Below are 21,399 nucleotides of genomic sequence, written 5' to 3'. Positions count from 1 at the left end.
AGGGGAGACCTCATCTCCCTCTACAACTACATCAAAGGAGGTTGGAATGAGGTGGGGATCAGTCTCACCACATGCAACAAGTGACATAACAAGAGGAAATGACCTCGAGTTGTGCCAAGGGAGGTTCAGGCTGGATATTAGGAAACCTTTCTTCAAAGAAAGGATTATCAGGCATTGGGGTGGGATGTCCAAGGAGGTAGTGAAGCCCCCATCCCTGGAAGTGTTTCAGAGAGGTGTGGATGTGGTGCTGAGGGACATGGTTCAGTGGCAGTGTCTTAGTGGTGGGATTGCAAGCTCTAGAAGAGCAGTTGGACTTGATCTCAAAGGTCTCTTCCAGCCTCAACAGTTCTATGCACTTGATGATATTTTACAGTTTACACTAGGAACATGGAATAAGACACCAAGCTGGGGGCAGGAGTTGATCTGCTGGAGGGTAGAGAGGCTCTGCAGAGGGACCTGGACAGGCTGGGCAGATGGGCAGAGGCCAAGGGCAGGAGATTGAACACATCCAAGTGCCAGGTGCTGCACATTGGCCACAGCAACCCCAGGCAGTGCTACAGGCTGGGGTCAGAGTGGCTGAGAGCAGCCAGGCAGAGAGGGACCTGGGGGTGCTGGTCGATGGTAGGCTGAACATGAGCCTGCAGTGTGCCCAGGCAGCCAAGAGGGCCAATGGCATCCTGGCCTGCATCAGGAACAGTGTGGCCAGCAGGAGCAGGGAGGTCATTCTGCCCCTGTACACTGCACTGGTTAGGCCACACCTTGAGTCCTGTGTCCAGTTCTGGGCTCCTGAGGTTAGGAAGGAGGTTGAGCTGCTGGAAGGTGTCCAGAGAAGGGCAAGAAAGCTGGGGAGGGGTCTGGAGCACAGCCCTGTGAGGAGAGGCTGAGGGAGCTGGGGTTGCTTAGCCTGGAGAAGAGGAGGCTCAGGGGAGACCTTCTTGCTCTCTACAACTCCCTGAAGGGAGGTTGTAGCCGGGTGGGGGTTGGTCTCTTCTCCCAGGCTACCAGCAGCAGAACAAGAGGACACAGTCTGAAGCTGTGCCAGGGGAGGTCCAGGCTGGATGTTAGGAAGAAGTTCTACACAGAGAGAGTGATTGCCCATTGGAATGGGCTGCCTGGGGAGGTGGTGGAGTCCCCATCCCTGGAGGTGTTCAGGAGGAGACTTGCTGGGGTGCTTGGTGCCATGGGTTAGTTGTTTAGGTGGTGTTGGATTGGTTGGTGGGTTGGACACGATGATCTTGAAGGTCTCTTCCAGCCTGGTCTGGTCTATTACATTCTACAAAAGCTGTGTTTCTCCATCCCCATTTTTGACCCAAAGTCACAATTTCTTCAAAAGTGTTTATTTCACAAATTATTGTTTGTTTGTTTGCTTGGTTTTTTTTTTCCATATCCCCAGATGAATATTACAGTGACTATTACAAGCATTTTCCTATAAACAAATGTGTAGTTTACAGATTTGTTCAAAATGGAAAGGAAAACAAATAAGATTTCATAAGCAGTTGCATCTCCTCTACAGGTCTTTGCTCCTGTGTAGCAATCTCTCCAACAGCAGCTTATGCTTCCTGCTTGTTAAGGTAAAATGAGACTTCAATCCCCAAAAAACTCCTCATAACAGAACAAAAAAATAAGCATTGCACATTTATTTGTTTTTGGGATGATAATTCCTTTTTCTTCTGATTTGAACTTAATTTGCAAGTCCTTGTCCACTTGGCACTGAAATCAGCTGGGGAAGTTGTCCTCTGGATTGTTTTACTCAACCATCTACCCCGACAGGACTTCTTTCAGGGCAGGGTTAAAAAGAACCAACCCCCCCCCCCAAAAAAAACCCTTAAGTGATTTATGACTAATATAAATGTGTGAATCAGCAAAGCTTTTTGGGGGGGAAAGGCTCAAGCTAGTTCACACCATTCATTGTAATCAGGTCATACTTAGATGCAGTAGGCAAAATGCTGATTTTTTTTCCTTCAGTTAATAGACTGGGAAAGAATAATTTTGCACCATTTTGTCCACTCCCTATTGGGAAAAAAAAATAAAGAAGAAGAAGCTGTTGTTTCAAGTGTAGCTTTTGCAAATCACACCAATGGAGGCTCAGGTCTTCCACAGGCTTTTGGCACCTCCTTTGTTTCCAAGTCTCAGTTACAGGACACCAGCTTCGACTCTGCGACTTGCTGACATTTTGTTACCCTCTCCCTCACACAAAGTCCTTTCCTTTTTTTGTTGGCACAGTGGAGCAGGGACAAAAAAAGTTTATGACACGCAAATTCAGCCTGGAGGTTTAATGTTCTTTTTTTCTACAGTCCACCACAACAGCTTTACCAGCTGAAAGAGAAGCTACAAGATGCCAATAAAGAATCAAAAAGAATGTGGGGGGGGAGAAAAAAAACAAACCCACAAACCAAACCAAACCAAACCAAACCAAACCAAACCAAACCAAAAAGCAAGTTTTGGGTGAAAATAAATCATGTGCATTTGTCCTGGATGCTTCTTGTTAGGGCAATGTGCCTGGCTTCAGGTTTGAAGTGTTGGTTTCATTGTGGTGTCTTGGTTTGTGTGATTTGGGGTGTTGGAGGGCTATTTTTTTCTTCCCCCCCATTTTCTTTTTGGCGACTTAATTTTACTTTTTATGCCCAGCAGTGCTTTCCTGAGGTACATTATGCATACAAAAGTCAGGATGGGAAATCACACAGAGATTAGTCTCTTTCTTGACTGCACAGTTTTATCATCCATTCACCACTGCGTGTTGGCTCTTCCAGAAACCTGTTTGGTCCATGTTTAAGGAGTTCCTGAAACTCCATCTGTGATATTTTTCTCTCTTTGCTGGAGGGGGGGGGGTGTGTGTGAATCTCTGGGTGGGAGCACTGGGTTTAATCATACTTTCCTTCAGACCTTATTGAGAAATTCCAAGTTGAGAGCAGCAGGGATATGAATTGAGTCCATGGTTATGGAGGATGGGTTGAAGGGGAACGAAACAGGGAACACGTGCTTGAAGTCTATGAGCAGCTGCGGGGGGTCATTTCGCTCTTGCAAGTGCATCTGTGAGGGGTGGGAGAAGAAAACAGTTAGCACCAGTTTGTCACCTTCTCTTTGCCTTCCTGGGGCTTATCATTACAGGTTGGACCATGTTTATCATCACCTAAGGTTGGACCACGTTTATCACCACCAAAGGTTGGACCACGTTTATCACCACCAAAGGTTGGACCATGTTTATCACCACCAAAGGTTTGGCCATGTTTATCACCACCAAAGGTTGGACCATGTTTATCACCACCAAAGGTTTGGCCATGTTTATCACCACCAAAGGTTGGACCACGTTTATGACCACCAAAGGTTGGACCATGATTATCACCACCAAAGGTTGGACCACGTTTATCATCACCAAAGGTTGGACCATGTTTATCACCACCAAAGGTTTGGCCATGTTTATCACCACCAAAGACTGGATCATGTTTATCACCACCAAAGGTTGGACCACGTTTATCATCACCAAAGGTTGGACCATGTTTATCATCACCAAAGGTTTGGCCATGTTTATCACCACCAAAGGTTGGACCACGTTTATCACCACCAAAGGTTGGACCACGTTTATCACCACCAAAGGTTGGACCACATTTATCACCACCAAAGGTTGGACCATGTTTAGCACCACCAAAGTTTGTACCATGTTTATCACCACCAAAGGCTGGACCATGTTTATCACCACCAAAGGTGTGGCCATGTTTATCACCACTCATCCTGAGTGCAATCACACAGCACTTAGAGGATGGCCAAGGGATCATGCCCAGCCAGCATGGATTTAAGAAGGGCAGGTCCTGCCTGACCAACCTGATCTCCTTCTACGAGCAGGTGACTGCCTGGTGGATGTGGGGAGGTCTGTGGATGTGGTCTGCCTGGACTTTGACACTGTCCCCCACAGCAAACTCCTGGCCAAGCTGTCAGCCCCTGGCTTGGACAGGAGCACACTGCATTGGGTTAGGAACTGGCTGGATGGCCGAGCCCAGAGAGTGGTGGTGAATGGTGCCACAGCCAGCTGGTGGCCAGTCAGTAGTGGAGTCCCCCAGGGATCAGTGCTGGGCCCTGTGCTCTTTAACATCTTCATTGATGATCTGGATGAGGGCATTGAGTCATCATCAGTATATTCAGTAAATCTGCAGATGGCACCAAGCTGGGGGCAGGAGTTGATCTGCTGGAGGGTAGAGAGGCTCTGCAGAGGGACCTGGACAGGCTGGGCAGATGAGCAGAGGCCAAGGGCAGGAGACTGAACACATCCAAGTGCCAGGTGCTGCACATTGGCCACAGCAACCCCAGGCAGTGCTACAGGCTGGGGTCAGAGTGGCTGAGAGCAGCCAGGCAGACCTGGGGGTGCTGGTTGAGGGTAGGATGAACATGAGCCAGCAGTGTGCCTAAGGGGCCAAGAGGGCCAATGGCATCCTGGCCTGCATCAGGAACAGTGTGGCCAGCAGGAGCAGGGAGGTCATTCTGCCCCTGTACACTGCACTGGTTAGGCCACACGTTGAGTCCTGTGTCCAGTTCTGGGCTCCTCAGGTTAGGAAGGAGGTTGAGCTGCTGGAAGGTGTCCAGAGAAGGGCAACAAAGCTGGGGAGGGGCTTGGAACACAGCCCTGTGAGGAGAGGCTGAGGGAGCTGGGGTTGCTTAGCCTGGAGAAGAGGAGGCTCAGGGGAGACTTTCTTGCTCTCTACAACTCCCTGAAGGGAGGTTGTAGACAGGCAGAGGTTGGTCTCTTCTCCCAGGCAGCCAGCACCAGAACAAGAGGACACAGTCTCAGGCTGCACCAGGGGAGGTTCAGACTGGAGGTCAGGAGGAAGTTTTACACAGAGGAGTGATTGCCCATTGGAATGGGCTGCCTGGGGAGGTGGTGGAGTCACCATCATTGGAGGTGTTCAGGAGGAGACTTGATGGGGTGCTTGGTGCCATGGGTTAGTTGATTAGGTGGTGTTGGATGATAGGTTGGACACCATGATCTTGAAAGTCTCTTCCAACCTGGTCTATTCTATTCTATTCTATTCTATTCTATTCTATTCTATTCTATTCTATTCTATTCTATTCTATTCTATTCTATTCTATTCTATTCTATTCTATTAAGGTTGGACCATGTTTATCACCACCAAAGGTCTGACCATGTTTATCATCATCACTGAGATCTAGGAACAGTTTCAAAGATACTGCAGAAAACAGTGAGAATTATTTAGTTCTCTATTTCAGAAGCTTTCCTCTGAGCAAATATTTAGAGGAACTTCTACACAGACTGCAGGAAAACACCTTTTCAGCAGATCCTGGCTACATTTTCTCTATGTCCACACAAAGGCTTGCAAACAACATGACCCCCTTGCACAGCCAAAGCAGCACTGCACAAGAGTAGCAGACCCCTTTTGACCTAATCACTTAGTTGTGGAGGAGATGAACTCATTTCTCTTTCCTCTTCCTGCCTCCTCCTTGGTTTTAATTTAGTGGTTTTTTTTTTTACCTGTAGTGGTTAGTTTCTGCCTTGTACCTCAGCAGTAACTCAACGATGCTCCACTGACTCCTGCAACCTTACTTGTGAGTTGTCCTTTAAGAGGGGAGTTGCTGCTTCATTAGCAGCTGGGAACTTAGGTGCTTATTGCTCTTTGTGATGAACAAAGAGCAGTTCATCCCTTTGTTCATCCCTACAGCTTTAGGTTGCAGGAAAGCCCATGCAGAGCACTGAATCCAGGCCAACAAGCAACAGCATGGCTATTACAGAATGCCTGAGTGAGTGATGGCTTCCTACAGATGCCATCAGGACTACCTCCTCCGCTTCCTTTCACTTACCTGTATGTCTCGAATGAAGGTTACAGTCACACGTTCTTCAAACTCATTCACAGGAGTGTAGAGATTCAGTATCTTTACAATCTGTTGAACAAAACAAAAGAGCATTTCAGAGAGCCATGAGATTTTTCAGAGTTTGCCTTAATATGGCCATAACAAGACTCTCATGACACCACTGAGAAGCAGAAGCAGCAGGAGAAGCTTCTGCATCCAAAGCACTGTGGCCAGCAGGCTGAGGGAGGGTGTTCTGCCATTCTGCTCTGCCTTCATGAGTCCCCCTGGAGTTGTGTGTTCAGCCCTGGGGCCTCTAACATAAGAAGGAGGTGTTGGAGAAGATGTCCCTAACATGAGGACCTGTTGGAGCAGATCCAGAGAAGGGCCACAAAGGTGATCATGGGGGCTGGAGCACCTCTGCTGTGTGGACAAGCTGAGAGAGTTGGGACTGTTCAGCCAGGAGAAGAGAAGGCTCCAGGGAGACCTTTTAGCAGCCTTCAATGCCTAAAGGTGTTGTACAAGAAAGCTAGAGAGGGAGTAAAAGGGTGTGTAGTGATAGGACAAGGGGTAATGGCTTTAAACTTAAAGAGAGTAGATTTAGATTAGACATAAGGAAGGAATTTCTCCACTGGGAGGGTGTTGAGACACTGGAACAGGTTGCCCAGAGAAGTTCTGGATGTTCCATTCCTAGAAGTGTTCAAGCCCAGGTTGGGCAGGGCCCTGAACAACCTGATCTAGTGGACCTTATCCCTGCCCATGGCAGAGATGTTGGAACTAGATGATATTTAAGGCCCCTTGCAATCCAAAGAATTCTGTGATTCTATGGTAAGTGTCATCCTGGTGTTCCTTTGCCTGCTACAAGATATGGTTAAGCCTCCATGGATCTGTCAGGCTCACTTCTCATGGTCACATTTGTAAACTGGGAACACAGTTGAGCAAGAGATTTACACAACAGGGGCTCCACCAAGATGGCATTTGGTGATGTGGGTGACCAGTCCACAGGTACCATCTCTACCATGCTTCTCCTGATGCTCCTTCACTCCCACAGCAAAAGCTTGAGTTTATATCCTCATGGAATGAAGACTCCATTGAAGTTGGACCTGGCCAGGCTAGGTGGGCAGTTCTCACCCTCCTGCTCCAAATATGAATTGTTGGTGGGCATCTTGCAGACCTAGCCAGGCTAGACCCTGGTAGTGGACAACAACAGTAGGCTGAACATGAGCCTGCAGTGTGCCCAGGTGGCCAAGAAAGCCAATGGCATCCTGGCCTGCATCAGGAACAGTGTGGCCAGCAGGAGCAGTGAAGTCATTCTCCCCCTGTACTCAGCACTGGTTAGGCCACACCTTGAGTCCTGTGTCCAGTTCTGGGCTCCTCAGGTTAGCAAAGATGTTGAGATGCTGGAAGGTGTCCAGAGAAGGGCAAGAAAGCTGGGGAGGGGTCTGGAGCACAGCCCTGTGAGGAGAGGCTGAGGGAGCTGGGGTTGCTTAGCCTGCAGAAGAGGAGGCTCAGGGGAGACCTTCTTGCTCTCTCCAACTCCCTGAAGGGAGGTTGTAGCCAGGTGGGGGTTGGTCTCTTCTCCCAGGCAGCCAGCACCAGAACAAGAGGACACAGTCTCAAGCTGTGCCAGGGGGCTGTTTAGGATGGATGTTAGGAAGTTCTTCACAAAAGGAGAGATTGGCCATTGGGATGTGCTGCCTGGGGAGGTGGTGGAGTCACCATCACTGGAGTGTTTAAGAGGAGCCTGGATGAAGCACTTGGTGCCATGGTTTAGTTGATTAGATGGTGCTGGATGATAGCTTGGACTTGATGATCTTGAAGGTCTTCTCCCACCTGGTTAATTCTGAGGCTAAGAACAAGATGGGTTTAAAATGCTGTCTGACTTAGGCCATGAACTCCTTAGGGCTGGGTTTGCTCTTTAGAGACTTCTGAAGGTCCAGCACCATCAGTGGCAGTGTAAGAGAGAAGCCACCAAGGAGACCACCTCTGACAAGGCTCAGAGCCAACCATCAGTCCTGACGAGGACAGACTGTCCCTGTTACGCGAAAGACACTCTCAGGGCTGGGCAGTGAAGGTGTGGCACCAGAAGACCAGCCTTCCCCACCCCTTTAACTCTTAATTTAACCCCCTACCTGCTGTGTTGTGAGTGATGTGCACAAGGAGCAGATGGCCTCAGCATCTTCCGAGGTTTTCTTTTTCAGCTGCAGAAGCTGCGCCGCCTGAATCAAGGGCTCCAGTTTCTGGGCTGCTCCGCTCTGCTGCAGGTTCTTCCCACGCAGCCATTCCTCCAGCTGGCTAATGTTAAACCTGAGCAAGAACCAAGGCATGAAAAAGGTGAGCTGGGAGACAGGAATGTCAAGAAAGAGACTGGTAGATGTGGATTTTTGTGAGCCCCCATCTGTGCTGCGCAGAGCAAGAGACAAAACATTTACATCCCACGCTCCTCAGGAGGAGGTGAGCCATGCAGCAGCTGAGCAGCACAAGGGACGTGCTTTCCTGCAGCAGCCCAGCTTCCAAGGAAGATTTACATCAAGCTTTGAACAAGTTTTGAGATGCTGGGGGGGGGAAAAAAAACTAGAAAGAAAGCCTGCAAGGTACCCAAGCACCTTTGAAAATATCTGCACCAAAAAAAAACCCCAAAAGCCTTTGCCTGGGCCCACTCCAAGGCTCCAGGGGAAAGGGAGGGAGTAGCAAAAGGCAGGTTTGAATCATTTACAGCAAGAAGGGACTTGAAAGATTTATGCCAGGGCTGATAAAAATTCACAGCCTCTTTCTGGCAGGTTGGCAATAGGCACCCTTTGAAATTCCACAGCACCCCAGGTTTGGGTGGGTAGGGACCTGTAAAGGTCAGTTAGTGCAAACCCCCTGCAGTCAGCAGGGACATCTGCAACTAGAGCAGGTTGCTCACAATCCCAAACAACTTTACCTGGCATGGTTCCAGGAATGGGGCATCTCCCACCTCTCTGGACAGCCTAGGACAGGCTCTCACCACCCTCACTGTCAAATATTTCTTCCTTCTCTCCACTCTCAATCTCCCTCTTTTCTCCCTCATTTTAACATGCTCTCAGAAAAAATCTGTCCCCAGCCTTCTTCTAGGTCCATGTGAGCACTGCAAGGCCACCAGAAGGTCTCCCTGGAGCCTTCGCTTCTCCAGGCTGACCAAGCCCAACTCTCTCAGCCTGGAGCCTCCCAGCAGAGCCCTTCCAGCCCTGCCAGCATTGCTGTGGCCTCCTCTGGCCCTGCTCCAACAGCTCCCTGGCTGTGCTGAGCACTGCAGAGCTGCCCCAGCACTGCAGGGGGGGTCTGAGCAGAGCCCAGCAGAGGGGCAGAATCCCCTCCTGCCCCTGCTGCCCACACTGCTGGGGATCAGCCCAGGGCAGGGCTGTCTCTGGGCTGGCAGTGCTCAGTGCCAGCTCATGGCCAGCTTTGCACCCCCAGCACCCCCAAGGCCTTCTCCACAGGGCTGCTCTCCATCCTTCAATGAGCCTTCAGTGCTACAACAGCTGTTGTAAAACCAGCAGACCCATCAGCATTTCATTCTCCTCTTTCCCATCGCCTTATGCACGAACAAAACTCTCTCGAGCAGGTACACCCCAGCCCAAAGCCCGTGTCCCACCTCAGCTGCATGCCCGTGCTCCATGAGCAGACATCCTTCCTCAGCAGGAGGTTGTTGAGGGCAACTGCATTGATCATGTAGAAGAGCTGCTTGAAGACCTGCTCCACGATCTCAGGGTCCATGCCCTGGTCACACATGGTGCTGTGGAAGTTGTTCAGCTGGTGAATGATTGTGTCTAAGGTGTAGGTGATGTCACCATCTGCCAGGCAGGAGGTGCGAAACTTGTAGCCTATTGGTTTGATACCAGAAAGCCCCTGGATACTCTCATTTTCCAACACTGCAAACACTGAAAAAGGAGAAAAAAAACAGAGCTAAGGAAGCCTGAACCAACCTACTAGTCATTAGAAGTAAGAGCTGATCCACCCCTGGGCAGTCACAGGCATGCAGCAGTCTCAGGGTGCCACACAGTGGGTGCTGGGAGGACTGAAAGTGGGACAGAACCATTGATTTACTGTGATAATCCTGGGTGGAGGCAACCCCCAGCATCAATCCAGGATGGGGAAAGAAGGGATGGAAAGGACTTGGGGGTGCTGGTGGTGTAGAGACTGAGGATGTCTCCCCTCAGCCTCAACATCTCCCCAGGTCCCTCAGCTGCTCCTCACCAGACTTGTGCTCTAGAACTTTCACCAGCTTTGTTGCCCTTCTCTGGACATGCTCCAGCACCTCAATGTCCTTGGAGTGATCCAGGTGAGGCTTGCCAGGGCTCTGGGCAACCTGATCTAGTTGAGGATGCCCCTGCTTACTGCAGAGCGGGGGTTGGGCTAGGATGACCTTTGGAGGTCCTTTCCAACCCAGACCATTCTGTGATTCTATGATTCTAGAGTGGAACCCAGGATTCCAGGTGTTGCTTCACCAGTGCCAAGCAGAGGGGCACAATCACTTCCCTGCTCCTGCTGGCCACACCATTGCTGATCCAAGCAAGGATGCTGGTGGCTGCCTTGGCCACCTAGGCACATGCTAGCCTAGCCTTAGCCAGCTGTCAGCCCACACCCCCAGCTCCTTTTCTGCTGGGCAGTTTCCAGCCACTCTGCCCCAAGCCTGGAGCCTTCATGGGGTGGTTGTGAGTCAAGTGCAGGACCCAGCACTTGGGCCTTGTTGAACCTCTCCTCCAAGCGCAGTTTTCCCTTTGGGGAATGCCATGCAATCACTGAACAAAGGTCAGGGTGGATATTTACAGGAGAAAAGTGTTCTCCTAAAGGCTAACATGCTGTGAACTCACCAATCATGGGCTGGATTATGCTCTCTGCTATCTTAATGAGCTGCTGGTAGATCTGGATGGAGAGGTGGCTCAGCACCTGGCGGTACTCCGTCAGGTCAAAGTTCTTCAGACAGTGCTCGTTCTGCTTAGGTGTGTTTTGTGTCATGAAACCCTGAGCAGGAGGAGATGAAAACACTTGGTTTCACTGCCCTGTGTACTTATTAGAATAAAACCTTTATTAGAATAAACCAAACCAGGTTGGAAGAGACCTTCAAGATCATCGTGTCCAACCCATCAACCAATCCAACCCACCCAAACAGCTAACCCATGGCACCAAGCACTCCATCAAGTCTCCTCCTGAACACCTCCAATGACGGCGACTCCACCACCTCCCCGGGCAACCCATTCCAATGGGCAATCACTCTCTCTGTGTAGAACTTCCTCCTGACCTCCAGCCTAAACCTCCCCTGGTGCAGCCTGAGACTGTGTCCTCTTGTTCTGGTACTGGGTGCCTGGGAGAAGACACCATCATCCGCCTGTCTACAACCTCCCTTCAGGAAGTTGTAGAGAGTGATAAGGTCACCCCTGAGTCTCCTCTTCTCCAGGCTAAGCAGGCCCAGCTCCCTCAGCCTCTCCTCACAGGGCTGTGTTCCAAGCCCCTCACCAAATTTGTTGCCCTTCTCTGGACTTGTTCCAGCAGCTCAACCTCCTTCCTAAACTGTGGGCCCCAGAACTGGACACAGGACTCAAGGTGTGGCCTAACCAGTGCAGTGTACAGGGGCAGAATGACCTCCCTGCTCCTGCTGGCCACACTGTTCCTGATGCAGGTCAGGATGCCATTGGCCCTCTTGGCTGCCTGGGCACACTGCAGGCTCATGTTCAGCCTACCATCGACCAGTACCCCCAGGTCCCTCTCTGCCTGGCTGCTCTCAGCCACTCTGACCCCAGCCTGTAGCACTGCATGGGGTTGCTGTGGCCAATGTGCAGCACCTGGCACTTGGATGTGTTCAATCTCCTGCCCTTGGCCTCTGCCCATCTGTCCAGCCTGTCCAGGTCCCTCTGCAGAGCCTCTCCGCCCTCCAGCAGATCAACTCCTGCCCCCAGCTTGCTGTCATCAGCAAATTTACTGATGATGGACTCAATGCCCTCATCCAGATCATCAATGAAGATGTTAAAGAGCACAGGGCCCAGCACTGATCCCTGGGGCACACCACTGGTGCCTGGCTGCCAGCTGGCTGTGGCACCATTCACCACCACTCTCTGGGCTCGGTTTACTCACAATCCAGTACAAACACTGTGTTAAAACAAGAGTACAATACACCCAAATGTTACCAAACTTCATTCTCTGTAGAGCATTATGGAAAAGATCAAGACTCCCAAGCCCAGCATTTTAAGCTGACCTGAAGTTCAGCCATCTCTCCAGCTAGCTGCATTCATTCCCTGCAGACACAGCAGGGTTGGTTTTTTTAACCACACAGATGCTGCAGCCCCAAGTTCTGTGCTCAGACAGGGAAGAATTTCCAACTCAAAACAGCTGCTGATTTTACAAACTGCTCAGAATTGGTGGTGGGTTTTTCCCCCCACCCCCACCCCCCACCCCTTTGTTTTGTTTTTGCACCAAATCATCAACAGAATTTTCAAAGAGCAGGTTCACATAGGACAGTAAATCATGGCAAAGAATGTGAAAGTTAAGCTTGGTGGGGTGTTGGTTGATGGGTTGGGTTCTTTTTTTGGGGTGGGGTCTTCTTTGGGTGGGGGTTTCCTTTACAAATGTGATGTTGTGATCCAGGCAGAACAGGGCAAAACAGGAGCACAAACTCTTAGACATTATCACTTGTCTAATTAAAACCTGGCAAGTCCAGCAGTGAGGTTTTAGACACTACTGTGAATGACCTGAGCAATTAATTGGAGCCCATCAAGACCTTGATCTCTACCCTTAAAGCTTGATTGCTCAGGATTAAATGAGAGACTGTGCAATTTGGCTCCTGCTGAACATTTCAATGCCTAGAGCATGTGGCAGGGTGTGATGCACTAAGGGGACAGCCATGGTCTGGTTTTGTCAGAAGGGACTGGCTGTCATCAGACTGATTTCAGTTCATGGAACATTACTGAGGTGGCAGGAAGAGATCTGACATTAGGATTCTGAAGTTTTGCTCCCTCAGACTGTTGGTTGCTTTTGACAGAACAGGGGGGGAATAAAAATTAGTAGAAACGTGCAGAAGAAAATGGCAAGATCTGGAACAGCTTTCCCCTGTTTGAAGTCAAGAATAGAACAGGACAGGATAGGATGGAATGGAATGGAATGGAATGGAATGGAATGGAATGGAATAGAATAGAATAGAATAGAATAGAATAGAATAGAATAGAATAGAATAGAATAGAATAGAATAGAATAGAATAGAATAGAATAGAATAGAATAGAATAGAATAGAATAGAATAGAATAGAATAGAATAGAATAGAACAGAACCGAACCGAACCAGACTGGAAGAGACCTTCAAGATCATCGTGTCCAACCTACCATCCAACACCACCCAAACAACTAACCCATGGCACCAAGCACCCCATCAAGTCTCCTCCTGAACACCTCCAGGGATGGTGACTCCACCACCTCCCCAGGCAGCCCATTCCAATGGGCAACCACTCTCTCTCTGTAGAACTTACTCCTAACCTCCAGCCTAAACCTCCCCTGGCACAGCTTGGGACTGTGTCCTCTTGTTCTGGTGCTGGCTGCCTGGGAGAAGAGACCAACCCCCACCTGGCTACAACCTCCCTTCAGGGAGTTGTAGAGAGCAATAAGGTCACCCCTGAGCCTCCTCTTCTCCAGGCTAAGCAACCCCAGCTCCCTCAGCCTCTCCTCACAGGGCTGTGTTCCAAGCCCCTCACCAACTTTGTTGCCCTTCTCTGGACATGCTCCAGCACGCTCCAGCAAATCCTAGGGTAATGAAAAGTTGTTGGACCTACTAAAACCAGGCCTCCAAAAGCAAACTATCAGAAGGAAATCCCTCCTTGAGACAAGTCCAAGCTGGGTATGGAATTCAGAACACTCTGTGGTGTGCTGTGTTCTAAGGGTCCTGGTCTCAGCTCTCAAATGTCTTGGTGCAAGGCCCCATGAAACCCAGCATGGTGGGGGTGGGAGAGAACCTCTGGAGATCATCCAGTCCATCTGCCCCTGCTCAAGCAGGGACACCCACAGCAGCTTTCCCAGGATAATGGTGTCCAGGGTGGGGCTGGAATCCCCCCAGATGAGGAGAACCCCAGGCTTCTCTGGGCAGCCTGCTCCAGCCCTCCAGCACCCTCACCCCCATTTTCTCCTCCTGTTCAGGGGGAACCTCCTGGGTTTGTTTGTGCCCATTGCTCCTTGCCCTGTCCCTGGGCACCACTGAGCAGAGCCTGGCCCCAGCCTCTTGCCCCCCAGCCTTTATCTCTTGCTGAGCATTGCTCAGATCCCCTCTGGGGCTGCTCTGCTCCAGGCTCCATAACCCCAGGGGCTCTCAGCCTTTGCTCCTCACAGAGATGATCCAGGCCCTTCAGCATCTTTGTAGATGCTCCATCCTCTGATGGACTCTGTCCAGTAGTTCCCTGTCTCTAATGGAATGGGGAGCCCAGAACTGGGCCCAGGACTCCAGATGTGGCCTCAATAGGGTAGAGGAGAGGGTGAGGAAAGGCTCTCTCGGCTCTCTAGCCATGCTCTTCTTCATGCACCCTATGAACTTGTGGTCTAGTTTGGATCAGAGAGAAGGAAGAAATGTTTTACTCAGAGGCTGGTGAGACACTGGCCAAGGTTGCCCTGAAAGGTGGCTGATGCCCCTCTCTGGAAATGGTCAGCTCTGAGCAGCCTGCTGTAGCTGCAGATGTCCCTGCTGTCTGCAGGGGGGTTGGACCAGGAGACCTTGCAAGGCCCCTGGGACCCAAGCTGTTCTGTGTTTCATAGTTTCATAGTTTCATTCAGGGTTGGAAGGGACCACAAGGATCATCTAGTTCCAACCCCCCTGCCATGGGCAGGGACACCCCACACTACATCAGCCTGGCCAGAGCCTCATCCAGCCTGGTCTTAAACACCCCCAGGGACAGGGCCCCAACCACCTCCCTGCACAACCCATTCCAGGGTCTCACCACTCTCATGGTGAAGAACCTCCTCCTCACATCTAGCCTGAATCTCCCCACCTCCAGCTTCATTCCATTCCCCCTAGTCCTGTCACTACCTGAGATCCTGAGAAGTCCTTCCCCAGCCTTCCTGTAGGCCCCCTTCAGATACTGGAAGGCCACAATTAGGTCACCTGGGAGCCTTCTCTTCTGCAGACTGAACAGCCCCAACTCCTTCAGTCTGTCCTCACAGGAGAGGTGCTCCAGCCCTCTGATCATCCTTGTGGCCCTTCTCTGGACACCTTCCAGCACCTCCAGATCCCTCTTGCAATAGGGGCTCCAGAACCTTTCTAGGAATTTTCAAGCCACCTCGTGTTACATCCAAATGAACAAAAGAGCAAAGGCTGAGGTGACCTCCCATCCCAGCCAGAAGGAAGCCCCAGGAGGCCTGGAGATCCAAGACCCTGAAGGCCAGCGATGAGTTCCTTACCGCATCTCCGCTGTATTGCTTCAAGCAGTGCAGCAGGCGGCAGGTATTGGCCAGCCAGAACGAGGTCAACTCAAAGTCACTGTTGTTTTTCTGCAGGGGCAAAATGGACACCTGTGAGCCTGGCTGTAACCACCTTACCTGGTCTCATGCCCAAGAGCAGAGAAAAGTGGACACCTACCCTCAGCACCTTCTTGATGCCGTTGATGGTGGAGGTGAGCAGGGAATGCACTTTCTGGTCGTCGTTGATGTAATCCGCGTGCCTGATGCACATGTAGAGGATGTAGGCAGGAAGGCAAGGGACTGTAGCTGACACTGTCTGGGGCTTCAGATCTGGAAGGTTTGGGGTTTATCTTTAAAATCCTCTTAGAATCACAGAACTGTCAGGGTTGGAAGGGACCCTGCACTGGAAGGGACCTTGTCAGCCCTTGCACTGGAAGAGGTTGCCCAGGGAGGCTGTGGATGTCCCTTCCCTGGAGGTGTTCAAGGCCAGGATGGATGTGGCCTTGAGCACTGTGTTTTGCTGGAAGGTGTCCCTGCTATGGTCTGACTGCTTCCCCCTCCCCATCGTGGTGAGCAGCTCACCAAGACAGCCCCAGCCTTGATGACTCAACATAGGATCACAGAGCTGTCAGGGCTGGAAGGGACCTCAAGGCTCAGCCAGCCCCAACCCCCCTGCCATGGGCAGGGACACCTCACACCACAGCAGGTTGCTCACAGCCACCTCCAGCCTGGCTGCAAACACCTCCAGGCAGGAGGCTTCCACCACCTCCCTGGGCAGCCTGTGCCAGGCTCTCACCACCCTCATGGGCAACAACTTCTTCCTCACAGCCAATCTCAGTCTCCCCATTTCTAGTTTTGCTCCATCCCCCCCAGTCCTGTCACTCCCTGACACCCTCAAAGTCCCTCCCCAGCTTTCTTGGAGCCCCCTGCAGATACTGGAAGGCCACAATGAGGTCTCCTTAGAGCCTTCTCTTCTCCAGACTGCACAGCCCCAACTCCTTCAGTCTGTCCTCACAGCAGAGCAGCTCCAGCCCTCTGCTCTTCCTCATGGCTCTTCTCTGGACACCTTCCAGTACCTCCAGCACTTTCCTGTACTAGGGGCTCCAGAACTGGACACAGTGCTCCAGGTGGGGTCTCAGAGTGGAGCAGAGGGGAAGAATCACCTCCCTCAACCTGCTGGCTATGCTTCCCTTGATGCAGCCAGGATACAGTTGGCTTTCTTACAACTCAAAAACTCCTAGAAGAAGCAGGGAACACCAGAGCTGGAGTAGGTCACAGGCTAGCCACTCTTTCCTCAGCTCTGCAGTAGAGGGGATTTCAGCTCTGCAACTCCCTTCCCTCTCTGCAGCATGCACACAGAGGTACAACTGTAGAACAGGACCTGCTGGAGATGGCTAAAGCAGAAGAGTCACAGCAGAAGGGCGCAGAAGGGCAGCTCTGGCTGCACTGAAGTCTGAATTCATAACCTGGTAGTTCACATTCCATCAAGAGAATGAATCCCAGTGGCAAACTGCAGCCTCTAAGGGAAGAGCCTGTCTGACCAGGAGGACTTCAAAGCCCACAGCGTTGGGCTAGCATTGCTCAGAGAACTCTTTCTAGATGCTCTGTTGACTCTTGGGTATCCATTCTTTGCTGTGCATTAGGATTTAACATCTTAATGACTTGAATGGGGGGATTTGAATAGAACAGAATTAACCAGGTTGGAAAAGACCTTTGAGATCATCAGGTACAACCTATCACCCAACACCATCTGATCAACTCAACCATGGCACCAAGTGCTTCATCCAGGCTCTTCCTAAACACCTCCAGGGATGGGGACTCCACCACCTCCCTGGGCAGCACATCCCCAGGGCCAATCTCTCTTGCTGGGAAGAGCTTTCTCCTCACCTCCAGCCTAAACTTCCCCTGGCACAGCTTGAGACTGTGTCTTCTTGTTTCTGCTGCTGGCTGCCTGGGAGAAGAGACCAACCCCCACCTGGCTACAACCTCCCTGCAGGGAGTTGGAGAGAGCAAGAAGGTCTCCCCTGAGCCTCCTCTTCTCCAGGCTAAGCAACCCCAGCTCCCTCAGCCTCTCCTCACAGGGCTGTGCTCCAGACCCCTCCCCAGCTTTCTTGCCCTTCTCTGGACACCTTCCAGCAGCTCAACCTCCTTCCTAACCTGAGGAGCCCAGAACTGGACACAGGACTCAAGGTGTGGCCTAAGCAATGCTGAGCACAGGGCAGAATGACCTCCCTGCTCCTGCTGGCCACACTGTTCCTGATGCAGGCCAGGATGCCATTGGCCTTCTTGGCCCCCTGGGCACACCGCTGGCTCAGACTGAGGCACTGTGAGTAAGTTTGCAGAAGACATCAAGTTGGGCAGGAGTCTTGATCTGCCTGAGGGTCAGGAGGCTCTACAGAGGGCTCTGGACAGGCTGGGTCGATGGGCTGAGGCCAGTGGGATGAGGTTCAACAAGGCCAAGTGCCAGGCCCTGCACTTGGGTCACAACCACCCCATGAAGGCTCCAGGCTTGGGGCAGAGTAGCTGGAAACTGCCCAGCAGAAAAGGACCCGGGGTGTTGGTCTACAGCTGGCTGAAGATGAGCCAGGGGGTGCCCAGGGGGGCAGGAAGGCCACCAGCAGCCTGGCCTGGAGCAGCAATGGTGTGGCCAGCAGGAGTAGGGCAGGGATTGTCCCCCTGCACTGCACCCTGCTGAGGCCACAGCTTGAAACTGGATTCAGCTTTGGGCTCCTCACTCCAAGAAGGACATTGAGGTGCTAGAGTGGGTCCAGAGAAGGACATTGAAGCTGTGAAGGAACAAGCAACTGGACAGAGGAAATGGCCTCAGGTTGCACTAGGGGAAGTTTAGTCTGGACATGAGGAACAATTTCTTCCCCCAAAAGGTTTGTCAAGGCCTGACCTGGGTGGTTCAGGCTGCGGTGGGGTCCCCATCCCTGTAGGGATTTCAAAGCTGTGTGGTTGTGGTGCTGAGGGACATGGATTAGTGGTGACCTGGCAGTGCTGGGTTATCCTTGGATGATCACAAAGGTCTTCCCCAACCAAAACAATTCAGTGATTCTATCATTATACCCATGCTGGTCTGCCTGCTTAGTGCTGTGCTCCTTACCTACCCTCCCTGCTTTCCCCACCAGCCTGCAGCCACACCAGGGCTCAGCTGCAGATCTGTTTGTCTGTCTCGAGATCTCAAGCTGACAAACTCTGCCAGGCAAGTGAGGAGGGAGCCAGGCACAGGAGCAGAGCAGACTCCTCACCTGTGATGAGGTTTCTGATGAGGAGGGGCTCATCCTCTTTGTAATACTCCAGCATGCCCTGGAAATCCTTCTCCTTCCTCTGGACAGTGACTTGCATGTTGGGCTCATGCTGCCTCCTCTCTGCTGGCACCGTGGCTTGGAATGCTGTGAAGAGAGGAGAGGTGAGGGGGAGCCTGGTGATCAAGAACTCTTCACACCTTCTGCTGGCTTTTAGACCAGACAAAAGGTGAAAGCATTAAACATTAAATCTCTAATAATCTCATCAGACTCCACAGACTTCTAACAATACCAAAATCAGGCCCTGAATTAAAGGGGCAGCAGAAATTCTGACTGGGAATGAAGGAAAGAGTGCAAAATTTGGACCTAAAAGAGGAGAAGATGAAGTCACAAGGGGAAATATTGTTGCTGGGAGGGTGCTGGAGGGCTGGAGCAGGCTGCCCAGAGAGGTTGTGGAGTGTCCTGGTGTGGAGAGCTTCCAACCCGCCCTGGGCACTGTGCTGCTGGGCAAGCTGCTGTGGGTGCCCTGCTGGAGCAGGGGGGGTTGGGCTGGGTGAGCTCCAGAGGTCACTTCTGACCCCTACCATGCTGGGGTTCTGTGACTTTTCATTTTCTGCAGGCTATAAGAGCTACCAGAGTGCCACAGCAATGCTGGCAGGGCTGGGAGGGCTCTGCTGGGAGGCTCCAGGCTGAGAGAGTTGGCCTTGGGCAGCCTGGAGAGGAGAAGGCTCCAGGGAGACTTTCTGGTGGCCTTGCAGTGCTTCAAGGAGCCTATAAGAAAGCTGGGGACAGAGTTTTTCTGAGGGCCTGTTGTGAGAGGCCAAGGGGTGATGGTTTGAAGTACAAGAGGGAGCTTGAGAGTGGAGACAAGGGAGAAATGTTTGAGGCTGAGGGTGGTGAGAGCCTGTGCCAGGCTGCCCAGAGAGGTGGGAGATGTCCCACCCCTGGCAGCATCCCAGGGGAGGCTGTTTGGGGGCTGTGAGCAACTTGCTCTGGTTGGAGATGTCCCTGCTGACTGCAGGGGAGTTTGATTAGATGACCTTTAAAGGCCCCTTCCAGCCCAAACTACTCTGTGATTTTATGATTCTCTGTAGGTTTTCAGGGTATGATTTTCACAGTGGGGGTGAAGAGCCAGCCAGGCAATGGACAAACACCTCAGCATCCCACCCTCTGGCTGGCTGCTGAGCTGAAGCTCTGCAGTGGCACACCACGGAGCCTTCTGCTGCCATCACAGTTTAATGGAACAGAAGAGGCCAGCGTGCAGGGACTGCAGTGCTCAGCAGCCTGCTGCATGCAAATGGCCCTGGGACCAGCTGTGCTGGCTGTGGAAACCCTCCAGCTCTTCAGCCTAATTTCACATCATGCCTTGTTTGCAGAAATTAGCTGATGAGGAACAAGGTGCTGTGATTCAGTCTCAGGGCCTCCAGAGAATGGGAAGCTCCTTCTATGCAGTACAGATGCCACAGAACACACTTCTGGTGTCCTGTGATCACAGGGAGCCTACAATATCTATTTTATTGCTAACTGGGTTTAATTCCTCCCCAAAAAAAACCCCACAACCAACCAACCAACCAAAAAAAGCCCCAAACAAATAAAAAAGGCCAGGCCAGAGGAGTGGGCTGTGAGCTACTGGTTATCTCTCTCTGCTCTGGACAGGTTGAATTGAAAGACTAAAACCAGTGGGATGAGGTTCAACAAGCTCAAGTGCTGGGTCTTGCACTTGGATCACAAGTTGCACCTGCAGTGCTCCAGGCTTGGGGCAGAGTGGCTGGAAGCTGCCCAGCAGAAAAGGACCTGGAGGGACTGGTAGACAGCCAGATGAAGATGAGCCAGGGTGTGCCCAGGTGGTCAAGAAGGCCACCAGCATCCTGGCTTGGGTCAGCAGTAGTGTGGCCAGCAGGAGCAGGGCAGGGATTGTACCCTTCTACTCAACACTGTTGAGGCCCTTCCTTGAATCCTGGCTTCAGTGTTGGGTCCCACAATCCAAGAAGAGCATTGAGGGGCTGGGATGGGTCTAGAGCACAGGTCTTGTGAGGAGCAGCTGAGGCACCTGGGGTTGTTCAGCCTGGTAAAAAGGAGGCTGAGGAGAGACCTTCTGGCTCTCTACAGCTCCCTGACAGGAGGTTGGAGCCAGGTAGGGGTTGATGTCTTCTTCCAAGGAACAAGTGACAGGACAAGAGGAAATGGCCTCAGATAGCACCAGGGGCAGTCTGGACATGAGGAACAATTTCTTCCCCCAGAATGGTTGTCAAGGCCTGGCCCAGGCTGCCCAGGGCTGTGGTGGAGTCCCCATCCCTTGAGGGTTTTCAAAGCCATGTGGATGTGGTGCTGAGGGACATGGTTTAGGGGTGACCTGGCAGTGCTGTGGTAAGAGTGGCCTTGAGGATTGTAAAGGTCTCCTCCAACCAATGCAACTCTTTGATTCTGTGACTCTATGCTTGGGTCACAGTCTTGAAAGCAAGGAAAGCAGGAAGGCTTCTTGCAGTACTCTCCCATTGCTGGTGCACCAAGCATCAATCTGGTAACTCCAGCAAGAACTTGTCCCTCATCACATCATGGACCTTCTTTCAGGCAGGCCAAGTTCAGCCACTTTGACAAGCTAAAACCACAGCAGCACAGCTCTTGCTTCCTCAAATGCAGCCTAAGCATGACCCAGGAGCTTCATCTGGACTTCCAGTTCCCTGCTGTCACAGCAGGGATGAGCTCAGTGCCAGTTAAATGCCAGAATGAGCAAAATCTTCCTCTGACAGAAAGCTGAAAAGGAAAACCTGCAGCCCAGAGTGCTGTTCTCTACCCCATTGTCCCCCAAAAGCTCAATCACCTTCAAAATCTTGGACCTTCTTCATGTAAATCTTCAGCTGCTTCTTCAGCTTCTTTTCATTCTTTTCCAACTTCTCCAGCATTTCTTTAAGATCCTGAAAAACAGAAGGATGCATGAGGCTAGGAAAGAAAATGAAGCCCAAGAACAG

At 51.5% G+C, this 21,399-nt stretch overlaps 1 protein-coding gene across 1 annotated transcript in view; it reads right to left on the bottom strand.

The window, feature by feature from the left end:
- Window positions 1-1,321: 1,321 nt before the first annotated feature.
- LOC137459766 (unconventional myosin-Vb-like) overlaps window positions 1,322-21,399 on the bottom strand; it is a 54,512-nt gene continuing 34,434 nt past the window's right edge. Inside the window, exons 9-17 of the mRNA XM_068170522.1 lie at window positions 21,252-21,345; window positions 18,434-18,577; window positions 15,361-15,512; window positions 15,183-15,272; window positions 10,629-10,779; window positions 9,410-9,695; window positions 7,926-8,100; window positions 5,806-5,886; window positions 1,322-3,030 (exon numbers count right to left, since the gene is read on the bottom strand). Coding sequence (XP_068026623.1) covers window positions 2,878-3,030; window positions 5,806-5,886; window positions 7,926-8,100; window positions 9,410-9,695; window positions 10,629-10,779; window positions 15,183-15,272; window positions 15,361-15,512; window positions 18,434-18,577; window positions 21,252-21,345 — 1,326 coding nt within the window. The 3' untranslated portion in view covers window positions 1,322-2,877. The remainder of the gene's footprint in view (window positions 3,031-5,805; window positions 5,887-7,925; window positions 8,101-9,409; window positions 9,696-10,628; window positions 10,780-15,182; window positions 15,273-15,360; window positions 15,513-18,433; window positions 18,578-21,251; window positions 21,346-21,399) is intronic.

This window comes from Melanerpes formicivorus, unplaced genomic scaffold, assembly GCF_026170545.1.
Source record: "Melanerpes formicivorus ecotype bairdi unplaced genomic scaffold, bMelFor1.0.p_v2 SCAF_408, whole genome shotgun sequence".
Taxonomy (NCBI): domain Eukaryota; kingdom Metazoa; phylum Chordata; class Aves; order Piciformes; family Picidae; genus Melanerpes; species Melanerpes formicivorus.
This window is presented reverse-complemented; position numbering and strand designations above follow the sequence as displayed.